The sequence below is a fragment of the Elephas maximus genome, chromosome 7, assembly GCF_024166365.1.
Source record: "Elephas maximus indicus isolate mEleMax1 chromosome 7, mEleMax1 primary haplotype, whole genome shotgun sequence".
NCBI classification, from domain to species: Eukaryota; Metazoa; Chordata; class Mammalia; order Proboscidea; family Elephantidae; genus Elephas; species Elephas maximus.
Window position 1 is genome coordinate 72463934 of NC_064825.1, and position 12479 is coordinate 72476412.

Sequence of the window (12479 nt, forward strand, 5' to 3'; positions counted from 1 at the left end):
TTTTTAGAGATACATACCAAAATGTTTATGGATGAAATGATGCCTGGGATTTGCTTCAAAATAATAATGTAGAACAGATAGGGATATGGATCAAACAATACAAGGCCTAAATCAATAATTTTTGAAGCTGTGTGATGGATACATGAGGTCTACTTTGGTGTCTGTTTAAAAACTTGCCTAATAAAGTTTTTTTTTTTTTAAAGAATGAAATAGTTTTTTTCCTGACAAAAACTGTGTTTGTTACCCCAAGACTTGGATCTAATTGTTTGTCATTGCTCTTTCATGGTCTCTGGACCCTTTTATATGTTACATTTTGGGTCAGAGAACTATACTTTCACATTGGCATTATTCTACATTTCTCAGTTCTATAGATGTATTGATAACATGGCTGATGCTGTGTTATTTAAGTACACTGCCAAAGGCCAGGGACCATACTCACAGAAGCGTTTCTCTTCTAAGGAATGGTGATAGGGTTGTAGCAAAATGGTAGCAAGTCAAACCTTTAAAAAACCACAGTTAGAAGTCAAACTCTCTATTTGGCCGTTTTTAGGGGCAAGTGACAGGCTATTTCTGAAATTCAGGATTATTTGAACACAATAAACTTCCTGGGTGAGGTGCAGAGAATGGTAACAGTGACCTTGTATCAAATTTGAGCCAAAAATGTTAGTATGGTGGTGAGGAATAAACAATAGAGTTCTTTAATTCAGAAATATTTTAATACAATCAAAGTACAGCTATGAAGTCACATTCAATCCACTGCATATATTCAAGGTATTAATAAAAATATTATACATCTTTATTCGCTACCTTAATATAATTAGATTATTTGGTTCTTAGAGATGAGACTAATCATATTCGCTCATATTTGCACTGCTAGTCAAACAGCATGTAAATTAATCTATAGATGATGATAATGGGAATTCAGTCCTTTTTAATCTGAAGCCTAAGTATCAAAAATTAATGTGTTCTTTTCTTTTTTAAATACCACAACACTTGAATCCTAGAAAGAACAGTCAACCAATTTAAGGCAAGATAATGAAATTTTTATACAACTCTAATTTGAAAGAGATAAAAGAATACTTTAGCCAAGATCATACATACTTTAACATTCAGATACCTGTAGATTCATATAAAGACAACGATAAAAACATCAGTGCAAATTTTCTATTGGGTTCCTCAGTAGAGAACATAATAGGTTCTTGGAGTAAAACATTATCTTCAAATCCCAAAACACTGGTAAGAGGAAAGGATTCTTCTGGTACAGAATGTACGTGTAGCATGATTATTTTTACTCAAAGATGCGTATAAAATAGTGATTATACATAAAAATTAGTGTCATTGCCAGTTTACTTAAACTCTTGTTTTTATTTGATTGAAAGCTTTTAAAAAAGTTTAAAAATCCTACTGATTTTAAATCTACTGGTAGTAGTACTGTAAAGAGGCTCCTCTGTCCGTTTTTTTCCTTCTTTTGGTATGGGTCGAAGATTAGAGTTTCACAAAGAAGTAACATATATTAAAGTATACGTAAAATATGTATGTGGCGGTATGTGTATTTTTTAATGACCAAGGAAGGCACAACAATGAGTTAAAATAAAACATCATTACCACTTGTTCTGAACTCTGGTTAACTGTACAGTATTAATCATAATATACACTTTTCGATAAGATGCCAGATTTCTTGTAACTACAAGCTCTATTATTTGAGCTAAAAGACACTGCTGTAAGACTGCAAAAAGCAGTACACGTTGAGTCAAATTAACAATGATACCTTTTACCAAGACAGCACGTTTGTTTTCATGGCTAAGTGACAACTGATGGAATGGAATCAGGTCTCAAAAGCATTAAGTGAATATTTAAGTACATTTGCAAAGCTACTTACGTACTTTAAGGAACTGTTTACTGGATGTGGGAGAAGCAAATAAATGGTGGTGCTTTGATGTACACTTGAATTAACTTATTAAATAGGCAACACATTTTAGGATTAAAAAAAAAAAGACATTCATATATCATACTCATGGGTTTTCCTACAAATGGACCATTAGTGTTAGGCACCAAAAATTTCAAGTTTTTAAAATTTTTTTCTACTGATACATCCTCAACCCTTTTATTTCTGCTCTGCAGTTATCACCACTTACGTTAAACATGTACACACACACAAAAAAATTTCTGTTCTGGGCAATGGAATTTGAGGTTGCCCCATTTCTCTTGGTGCTCTTCACTGCAGATCTGTCAGCTACCTCATAGCAACTAGACTGCTGCCATCTCTCGTGCCACTTAAAACTTGTCTGACTTCCTATTCTAGCCACAGGAGTAAATATTGTACGCACGTATTTATCCAAGCTAAACACAATTTATTTGTGAAGGTGAATGAATAACTAATAAAAATGAATCTTATTCTTAATGGCTACTCTAGAGTAATTTCAATTAAGTCCTTTTGATTCTGAATTCTGATATATTAAGGAAAATAATTCTTTCATATGGTTGTACGCTGTTTACAATGTAACCAAGGCCAATTTTAAGACAAACTTCTCCATAAATATCTATGTTTAAATTCAGTCTGGACCAAAGAATCCTGATCCTGTGCCTCTTATGAAGAGTCTGCCCAACTCACGGAGTTCTTAGAGCAAGTAGGAATGGATGGGCACACAGGTGAATAATTTTCACTTCTTTAATGAAGGAGTAGTCTAAGTATACGGAGGTGAAATCACCAAACTTCAAGTCACACCACTGGGAATAAATGTAGGATTATAACGGAATGATGGAATTTAGTATAAAAAATACATTAATCAATCCTTTTCAATTAGTGAAAAACAAAGACTTAAATCAAATGGCTTGACTATTTAACTAAGTCACAAATAAGTAGAGAATGACCTTTCTGTGGGAAAAACATTAGTAAACGTAATTTCTTATCTTTAGTAAACTAAAAGTGAGTGAAAACTATGTATTAATTATTTATCAAAAGTCAGGAAAAAACATCAGAAATGAAATGCTAGGGAAGCATATGAAGTTAAGGCACCATTATTTACAACTTCGGTAATTGGCACTTTATTCTGAAAAAGGCTTTAAAGTCATGAATAATAAAAAGCAGTATTATTTTTCCCCTACTTCTTTAAACTATTTAGTAGTTCTTAACATAACTATGTGTTATTTGTGCTTTGCTTTTCATCCCTGTTAATAGCAGCTGCATTATATAGTAACATCCCATGCCTTTCCTTTCCTTTGGTGTTTGTGAACATACACTGTGGTAAAGGCGCATAGCAGGAAGACAAATATTCTGTGTCAGGGTAAGAAACAATGCAAAATAGGTGGCTGAACTGACCTAGTACTATCAGACCAAACCAAAGCTATTACTCTGAATTAGTCAAGAGAGGATTAAAATCTCCACCAATTCAAAGCCATTTTCAAGACTTATTATACATTAATTCTAGGGTTCGTAGGATTCTATATAATGACATTAAAACAGAAATGGCTTCTGCAAGTCCATAAAAGTTTGTTTTGTGACTCTTGGTCCAATTGTTGAAATAGAACAAGTATATTGAACTTCATAATTTCTGTCCAAGTATAAAATACTATACATAATTCACAATTAGGTGTGTGTCTGTTCAGAAACATTTATAAAAACTGTTCTTGCTTTCTTGCTTCCAAAGCTCAGAAATTCACTAGCTTACAAATAGGTTGCTGCAGTCAGCTGATACCACTTAACCGTCTCTTTACTCAAGTTGAAATCTTTCAGAGGCAGGGTTATTCCACCCAAGAAAAAATTCTCCCGTAGGGATTCTGCACTGAGTACACTTAGTTGAAGTTCTCTTTGTTTAAGGGTTTCTTTGCTGTATCCACTGTACACAAGCTATAGCAAACGAAAAATGAAATGGTAAATTACAAGTTAGTTACAGTAAAATGGTTCTTTTTGCAAAATTTTATGTAAAATCATAAGTGAGAATATTAGCCAAAAAGTGGCCATAAATCAATGACATTACCACAAATTTGGTGGACTTTGTCTGAATACTTTAAAAGCACATTTTGTATTTCAGGAGTCCTGGACTGTGCTATTGTTCCTTTGGGTGTCTGACATGCATGGAGCAGCAAACGTGTTTTTTCTGAGATAGAGGTGACGGGGAGGGTGAAAGAAATTACATGGTAGTATGCCTTAAGAAGAAGCCCCAGTGCCTGCTAACCAAAAGGGTGGTGGTTTGAACCCACCAGCCTCTCTGAGGGAGAAAGATGTGGCAGTCTGCTTCCGTAAAGATTTACAGCCTTGGAAACCCTATAGGGCAGTTCTACTGTTCTGTAGAGTTGTTGTGAGTGGTATGCCTTAAGATGACCTGCCAGCCGGGAATGGAAGGAAGCAAACTGGGACAGCACAACTGTAATTATTTTATAAAAAGGGGGAGGTAAAAATTTCCTTTGTTGTCTTTTTCTGCTAGATTTTACACCATGAAATGATGGCTTCTGATTATCCATAATTCAACACAAACTTATCAGCTAAAAATGCAGTCAACGACAAATCTTGAGTGTTGTAAAACTACCCTAATTCAAACTTTCATCATCTTCAACAGTTAACTCAGAATCCCCGCCCCCCAAAGCCTCACCAGAAGTTCTGAGAAATAATTCTTTAACCTAATCCTGTTTGTGTTAAAATAACTAAAAAACAAAAACTGACAACATTTCATTTTCTTGACAGTCCAACAGTAACTAGAAAAGGAAAGCCATACAGTACTACTTTTTAAGGACAATACCAACTGGTCTTCACAAAGCATCCTATATGTTTTTAAGGGGTGAAAGGATCTTTTATAGTTTTAAAATTTATAACCTTGATGAAAATTCAAATTATTTACTTCCATCTCTATTCAGACATTTTTGTGGGGATGTAATGTTAACATATACAAATAATGTGATGTTTATTCTAAGTAATTGAACGATGGGGGAGGACCTTAGCAGGTTTTAGTAAGTCAGTAAATTTATAAGTTGACCGTATCTGAGCAAAGTCACAGTTCTGTTCCACACAGATCATCTAATGCTTTGCTAATACTTTCAGTTTTGAGCACTCTGCTTTAAGAGGGTTACTGACAGACTGAAACATGTTTGAAAGAGAATGACCTGGACTGTGAAAGGATTTTGAAACTATCTTTTCAAGTGAAGGTAAAGGTACCAAAGATTTTTTATAAAAGAAGAAACAGGGTATTTGAACTTCAACTATCGGAAGGGATGCCATGTAAAAGAAGAGTAATTCTGTGGGGCTCCAAGAGGTACAACTGAGATGTACGGGTCCAAATCACAGGGAATAAAGATTTCAGCTCAGTATAAAATACTATCTTCTAAGAGCTAGAGTCACCTAAGACAAACTGAATGGCCTGGAAATATTTAAGTATAGATTGGAGAACCACATTTTTTTTTTAATTGTGCTTTAGATGAAGGTTTACAGAATTAGTTTCTCATTAAACAATTAACACACACATTGTTTTGTGACATTGGTTGCCAGCCCCACAGTGTGTCAATATTCTCCCCTTCTTGACCTTGGTTCTCCATTTCCACCCATCCAGCTTTCCTATCCCTTCCTGCCTTCTTATCCCTGCCCCTGGCCTGGTGTGCCTATTTAGTCTCGTACACATGGTTGAGCTATATGTATTATTGTTTATGGGCCTGTCTAATCTTTGACTGAAGGATGAACCTCAGGAGTGACTTAAGTACTGAGTTAAAAGGCTGTCTTTTTTTTTCTGGGGGCCATACTCTCAGGGTTTCTCCAGTTTCTGTCAGGCCACTAAGTCTGGTCCTTTTTTGTAAGTTTGAATTTTGTCCTACATTCTTCTCTAGCTCTGTCCTACCCTCTATTGTGATTCTTGTCAGAGTAGTCAGTGGTGGTAGTCAGGCACCATCTAGTTGAGCTAGACTCAGGCTGGTGGAGGCTGTGGTACTTGTGGTACCTTAGTCCTTTGCACTAATCTTTCCCTTGTGTCTTTGGTTTTCTTCATTCTCCCTTGCTCCAGATGAGGTGGGGCCAGTGGAGTATCTTAGATGGCCACACATAAGCTTTTAAGAACCCAGGCGCTATTCACCAAAGTAGGATGTAGAACATTTTCCTTATAAACTATGCTATGCCAATTGACCTAGATGTCCCCTGGAAGCATGGTCCCCAGCCCTCAGCCCAGTAATTCAGTCTCTCAGGGAGCCTGGATTTGTCTATGAAGCTTCTATGACTTTGCCTTGGTCAAGCTGTGCTGGCTTCTCCAGTACTATGTACTGTGGAGAACCACTTTTTAAAAATGTTATAGAATGGGCTCAAGGACTAGAAGGATAGTTCAATCATATGACCCTTAAGGTCTTTTTAAAATCTAAAAGTTCTATGATTGAGGGTTTTCTTTTGCATCATTTGGTTAAATCCCATTGGACTGCAATTGAATTGCTTTTCTAGTACTCTAAATAATTCAGCAACTAATGCTTTAAAATTAACCAAACAATAAATCTAGGAAATTTTTAGAAATTATTTCAACTTACCATTTCATTGAATGTTGGATTCCTAGTTTTTCGTGAAATTTTGGTTTTACGTTTGGATGTTTTGTGGGTATCTGGAAGTAGGTATGTTTTGACATATGGATTTGGGTCAGCCCCATCCTCGGTAACCTATAAAGAAAAACAGTCCCTTAACAATAACGATTCCTACCAAGATGTAGGTTACCTTTATAATCATCAATCTTTGTAATCACTCACAAGATCTTTGATATGCATCACCATGATGAAAAGAGTACCATTTCGGTAAGAGACAGATAATTTCACTGCTCCTCCTATTTGGCCTGGAGTAGGACTGAAAGGACCTGCAACTGAAAAGATAAATACTTTCATCTTTATTTCATTCTGTTTGCAGTGGTTCAAACTACAACAAAAGAATTCTGTTTTACTTATGTAGACCATCACATGTAGAAACAAAATAGAACAACAACAAAAAACATCAAAGGACCTGGTAGGCCACTGATTTACACTTCTTTAGTAATCACACCCTATTACCAAAAACCAAATCAAACCCATTGCTGTCGTGTCAATTCCGACTCAGAGTGACCCTGTAGGACAGAGTAGAACTGCCATATAGGGTTTCCAAGAAGTGCCGGGTGGATTCGAACTGCCAACCTTTTGGTTAGCAGCCATAGCTCTTAACCACCACGCCACCAGGGTTTCCAATCACACCCTATTAGGAAAGCTGTCTTATATTTGTCCAGAAATAGACTAGCTTAGAAGAACACTCTTTTCCCCCTGTCACTATGGCACATCCACTGAGAAGCACAGACCTGCAGGTCACAGGGAAGCCATGAATTATCTACAAAGAGAAAAAAATCTCACCTGCAGACCTAGCTATTCCTTCAGCTTTCTCATCACGAAGTAAAGGGTGGAAAAAAGTACAAACAAGATCACACTAAGATTGAAGGGAAAAAAAAAAGAGTCATTAGTTTAAACATAACATAGCATAAAAGGTACAGTACTTATCACTTCTCATTTGGGAAGATCACCTCTGCTACGTCTGCTGATGCACTCATCAAACTCTGTAAATAGCTGTTTAACTCAATTTTCCTTTTGGCCGCTACATCTTTTATGTGTGTTCTTCCTAGAACCATCCTATTAGGAAATCTACGAAAGAAAAACAAAAACAAGTGGGATTTAAATGATTTCATCTGGAAGTCTTTGTAGACTCAAGCACAATATTTACTTAGAAATACACTTTTTTACATACTTAAATGCAAAGTAGTCTTAATTCGTAATAAAGTACTTTTTTGTTAATTTTCCTTCAAGAAAGTACAGGCTTTTTTTAAGTACTGAAGATGAAATAGCTCAATTACCCATTATCCTTTTATGTACCTTGGTACAAAAGGTTCACATGTTGCTAATTTCCTATATTTATTACTGGAAGCGGGGAATAGGTTATTTGCTTATTTTTCTACTTATTTCTTCTCAAGATGAATCATCCACAAATATTTTATCCAGCTCTGATCCCCGAAAAAAATCATTAATCATCTACAGCTATTGTAGACACCAGTAAAATTCACAAATAATGACAAAGAGCCTAAGTCAGGTGCTGAAAGGATAACCTCAACTCTGCTTTTTTTGGTGGCAGTGGGAAAACGAGACTACACACGGAAATGATCTCTGACACCCACTTGATTTCCTCCTTACTTCTGAAATCTAGTCTGAGAAGAGTATGAGCAACTTGATGCACGTAACCTACTGGTCATTAAACTACATTAAAACTAAGGGTTTCTAAAGGGTATCAAATACGAAACTAAGCATTAAGATTTTGATTAATAGTTTTAATGTTAAGTTTGCCTCAATTTAGTATTTTTTAGAGGGGCTCAGTATGGCCCATAATAGATTACTTCTGTAGTGATTTAGCATCTGACATTTTTAAACCAAGATTCCAAACCATTGTTTTGCTTACTATGGTAGAGACAAATTCAAAACCTTAATTAAAATTAGAAATCCAGAAAATCCCATATTTTAAGTTTAATGTATTCACCATTTTTTCACTGAACAAGAATGTATAGCTTGTCTATGTTTAGAACTGTATTGGGACTTTGTGATAAAAAAGAAAATAAGTCAGGCACGGTCCACAGTAACTTACTAAATGTTACACAAAGCTTTTGACTTACATTTGATAACAAAGAAATTATTTCCTAGCAAAAAAGGATCATTAACATACAAGGACAGGAACATACCCTGGTAACTTCCAAAGTGGAAAAATAATACTGAGCTTATTGTGAAGTTCTTGAAACTCGTCAAAAGTCCGGAAGACAAAAGATGGTTCAAGCTGTCCTTCCCTCAAAATTCGGACTACATAAATCTGAAAAGAAATTACACTCCAAACTCACATTAAATTTATAATAAAGCCTCCTTTTCTGACAGAAAGAAAATTTATAACTTGACTGTTGTATGTAGTCCAAGTGCTTTTAACTTGTAATATACATGTTACCAACAGGAAACAGCAAATACAAAAGTCATATTTAGAGCACATCTAACTAGATTCTAAGAATGATCATAATCCTTGTAAAATACATAACAAGAACTTAAAAGTGAAAGCCATCTTATTTCTAGGATTAAATAATTAATATACTTCCTAAATCTATAAATTTAATGCATTTCTAATGAAAATGTTAATAAGTAAGCTCACTGGAAAGAGTAAATGTGGAAAAAAGGCAAACTTTATAGGGTCGGGCGGATGACGGAAAATTTGTCTTACTGGATATTTAAATTATACAATTACAGAACTTAAAGAGTGTAATACTGGTCCAGAAAGAGTCAGATATATCTATGGAAGAACAGAAATAAATTCAGAAATATATATAAACTTAGTGTTTTTTTTTAGTGTATAGAAAGGTGGCATTATAAATCACTGGGGAAAGAATGAACTACTTAATAAAATGGTATTAAGATAATTAGATACCTTTAAAGGTAAATCCCTAGTTATTTATAAAAATAAGTTCTAGAAGTATGGAAGTTTTAAATGTAAAAAAAAAAGTATAAAAGAAAACAAAGGAGTTTTTTTTTTAATATCTGGGGTGGGTAAGACCTAGGAATGATGTATGTCCCAGAAATCATTTAAAAAAAAAAAAGAAATGGGCAGATATGACAATATAAAAGAAAAAATTCCAGTAAATTTATAAGACAAACGACTGACTAGGATAAAATAGCTACAGAACAAAAGGTTTAATGTCCTGCAATCAACTGAAAACAACAATAAAAACCTAATACAAACATGGTCACAATATGAACAGATGAAAAGTACTTTTCAAGAGAAACAAAATATTCAATAAACATACAAAAAAATACTAAAATTTATTAATGATAAAATAGGTAAAAATTAAAATAATAGAGAAATTACTTTTAAAATCTATTAGTTTGCCAAAAAATCAGAAGACTGACAGTGCTGGAAGATATTATCAAACAAAAATATTATGACAAGGGTAAAAAACAGTAACAATAAAGATGGCATTGTATACTATGGAGTGGGAAAGAGCACACGGAAGATATCCTATTTTTATTCAAAAACAAACTTTATGTATGTGTTATGATACACAATAAACTTTATCCCTAGAGAGCAGAATGGGAACTTAGGCTTTTTACTTTATATATTTCTGTACTGGCTGAATTACAATGAGCAAGCTTTACTTTTGAAATTAAGAAAAAATTGAAAATAAGTAAAATGAGAAAAGCAGAGTAATAGCATACTTATAGCCTTATCTCTGAAAAGAAGAACATTATTTGGCCCTCGTGGTTTTGTTTTGAAGCAAATTTACCAAGGACTAAGTATCAATAAAATATGATATCTGAAGTACATTTATTTTTGGACAATCCATGGAAGAAATAAGCATGAATAGAACAGGTGCTTAGAACCTCAGCAGAGTCAGTGAAGGAAGTAGGAAAAGAGGACAACAATGCATGCATGAGTGTCTACAAGTACTTAAACCAAACTTACATAATGTTTATCTGGGTTGTATTTCTTGTGATATGTGAAAACAGAGACTTCCTTGATTCGACCGTCTTGTCTAAAGGAGTACGTTTTGGGTGAAAATGAAAGGATGGGCTCATCATTAGAAGGAAGACCAGAAAAACGCAGCTGAGCAAGGTTGTGAATGAAGAAGTTAAACTTTGTGGCAATGCTCCCCAAACTTGACTCAATCAGCCTAAAAAAAAAGAAAAAACAGAAAGCTTGTTAACAGTAAATGTTCACATAAATGCATGCTCACTCTTTTAACATAATAAAAGATGAAAAGCACTTTCACTCGTTTAAAAATATTAAGCAGATTCTCTTTTCCAAGGATTTTGTTCTACAGGACAAAACCCATTAAAATACATCTCATCCTAACAAAAAATTTTAGCTTAAGAAAGTTTCCATTCCATGCCACTGTCTCCATGAAATGATGCTTGGTTTTCTTAAGCCCTGTGGGGTCCAAGACTAATTAAAGAGCTATAAGGGATAAAAGATGATTGGCATAATGCTAAAAAGATGATCTGATTATTTTATTCTTTGGTACTAAAGGGAGAAAGTGACAACCAAACAGGTATGAAAGGAAGCATCCAAAGCAATCATATTTTTAAAAATCCCTTCTATCAAAAAGTAGAATCTGGTGTCAGATTTCTTCCAAACCAAAAAAAAAAAAAACAAAAAACCAAACCCATTGCCATCGAGTTGATTCCGACTCATAGTGACCCTAAAGGACAGAGTAGAACTGCCCCATAGGGTTTCCAAGGAGTGCCTGGTAGATTTGAACTGCCAGTCTTTTGGCTAGCAGATGCCTTCAGATAATATTAATTTCACTCAGCTGGGAGAAGAAGTTTTGACAGGTTGGGGAGTTTGGTGGGGATAAATTTGGAAGGCAGGCCTGGTTAGAACATTTTAAGCAAGCAAAGGAATAAGTCTCAGAAACCAGATAAAGGAAGCCAAAAAGAAGAGACAGATTTAAAAACAGAAGTAAGAGAACTTCAAACACAGGTTTTTTGCCTGCTGTGTAGTTTTGCCGGGGGAGCCAACAAATCTCTTCAAAAAACAAACAAATAAAACCTATCAATACCTAAATTATCAGGATTATTTTGGAACGTTAGACAAAAACAGCTTCCTTCAACTCAGCCCAGACTCTTTAAAACTAAGGAAGTCCAGTCCAGTGTTTTCTACCTCTTCTCCAGTGAGAGTTCTGAAGAAGGCAAGAAAAAAAGGAGAGAAAAGAACATGAGCTCATATGTTCCTCCCTGCTGTGGTATTACGATGATGTGGCAGCCGAAGTCAGTGATCTGCCTGGTCACCAGACTTTTATTTGCCAGGAAAATTCCTTTAAAAGCATTAAGGACAAATTCAGTTGTCAGCCACTGATAACATGCATTTCAAGTACTATGGCCTACAATAACAGTTTACAACAACGGTGTCCCAGGATTTGCTGCTTTAAGCACTTAAGGTATAGACAGAAATTGTTATGGCAGAACCCTGAAAAACAGTTTAGTGCGGGTATCCTTTTAGAAAGAAACCTTAAGGAGGTATTTTGCACTATGGAAAACATGTTTCACAGAAATAGTTCATAAAACACACTTTTAGAATTGAAATCATATATTAAATAAACCTTGAGATTACATTTTGAGAAAAATATATCTATTTTAAGTGCTTTTGTAAATCCTTTATATTTATTCAGAAAATAGACTTTTGACAACCTACTATTTGCTCATACAAATATGAATCAATTTTTTTTTCTATGAATCAGAATTTTGGTATGTAGCACTTGTTTAAACAAAGGTAAAACAAATAAAAGCCAAATTCTATGAGCCTTCTCCAATATACTTAAACACATCTTACCTAGTAAAGAAAATTGTAGCTTCTGCATCTGTAGTTTGGGGTTGAAGTGCATCTCTAACATATTTCAAATCTTGAATACTTGTGAGTTCTGGTAACCCAGAAGGAATCATCTATAAGAGAAAAAAAACACGTTTCAGGAATTAAAAAAAAAAAAAAAATC

At 34.6% G+C, this 12479-nt stretch overlaps 1 protein-coding gene across 4 annotated transcripts in view; it reads right to left on the minus strand.

The window, feature by feature from the left end:
• Window positions 1-734: 734 nt before the first annotated feature.
• Window positions 735-12479, minus strand: part of PIK3C2A (phosphatidylinositol-4-phosphate 3-kinase catalytic subunit type 2 alpha) — a 119949-nt gene continuing 108204 nt past the window's right edge. For 3 of the 4 annotated variants that reach the window (XM_049890565.1, XM_049890566.1, XM_049890567.1), the window contains 8 exons: window positions 12320-12429; window positions 10454-10661; window positions 8697-8821; window positions 7497-7614; window positions 7330-7402; window positions 6706-6815; window positions 6493-6618; window positions 736-3847 (listed from right to left, as the gene is read on the minus strand). In XM_049890565.1, coding sequence (XP_049746522.1) covers window positions 3665-3847; window positions 6493-6618; window positions 6706-6815; window positions 7330-7402; window positions 7497-7614; window positions 8697-8821; window positions 10454-10661; window positions 12320-12429 — 1053 coding nt within the window. In that variant the 3' untranslated portion in view covers window positions 736-3664. Of the gene's footprint in view, window positions 3848-6492; window positions 6619-6705; window positions 6816-7329; window positions 7403-7496; window positions 7615-8696; window positions 8822-10453; window positions 10662-12319; window positions 12430-12479 lie in introns of all 4 variants that reach the window. The other variant, XM_049890568.1, reaches the window with a different exon arrangement.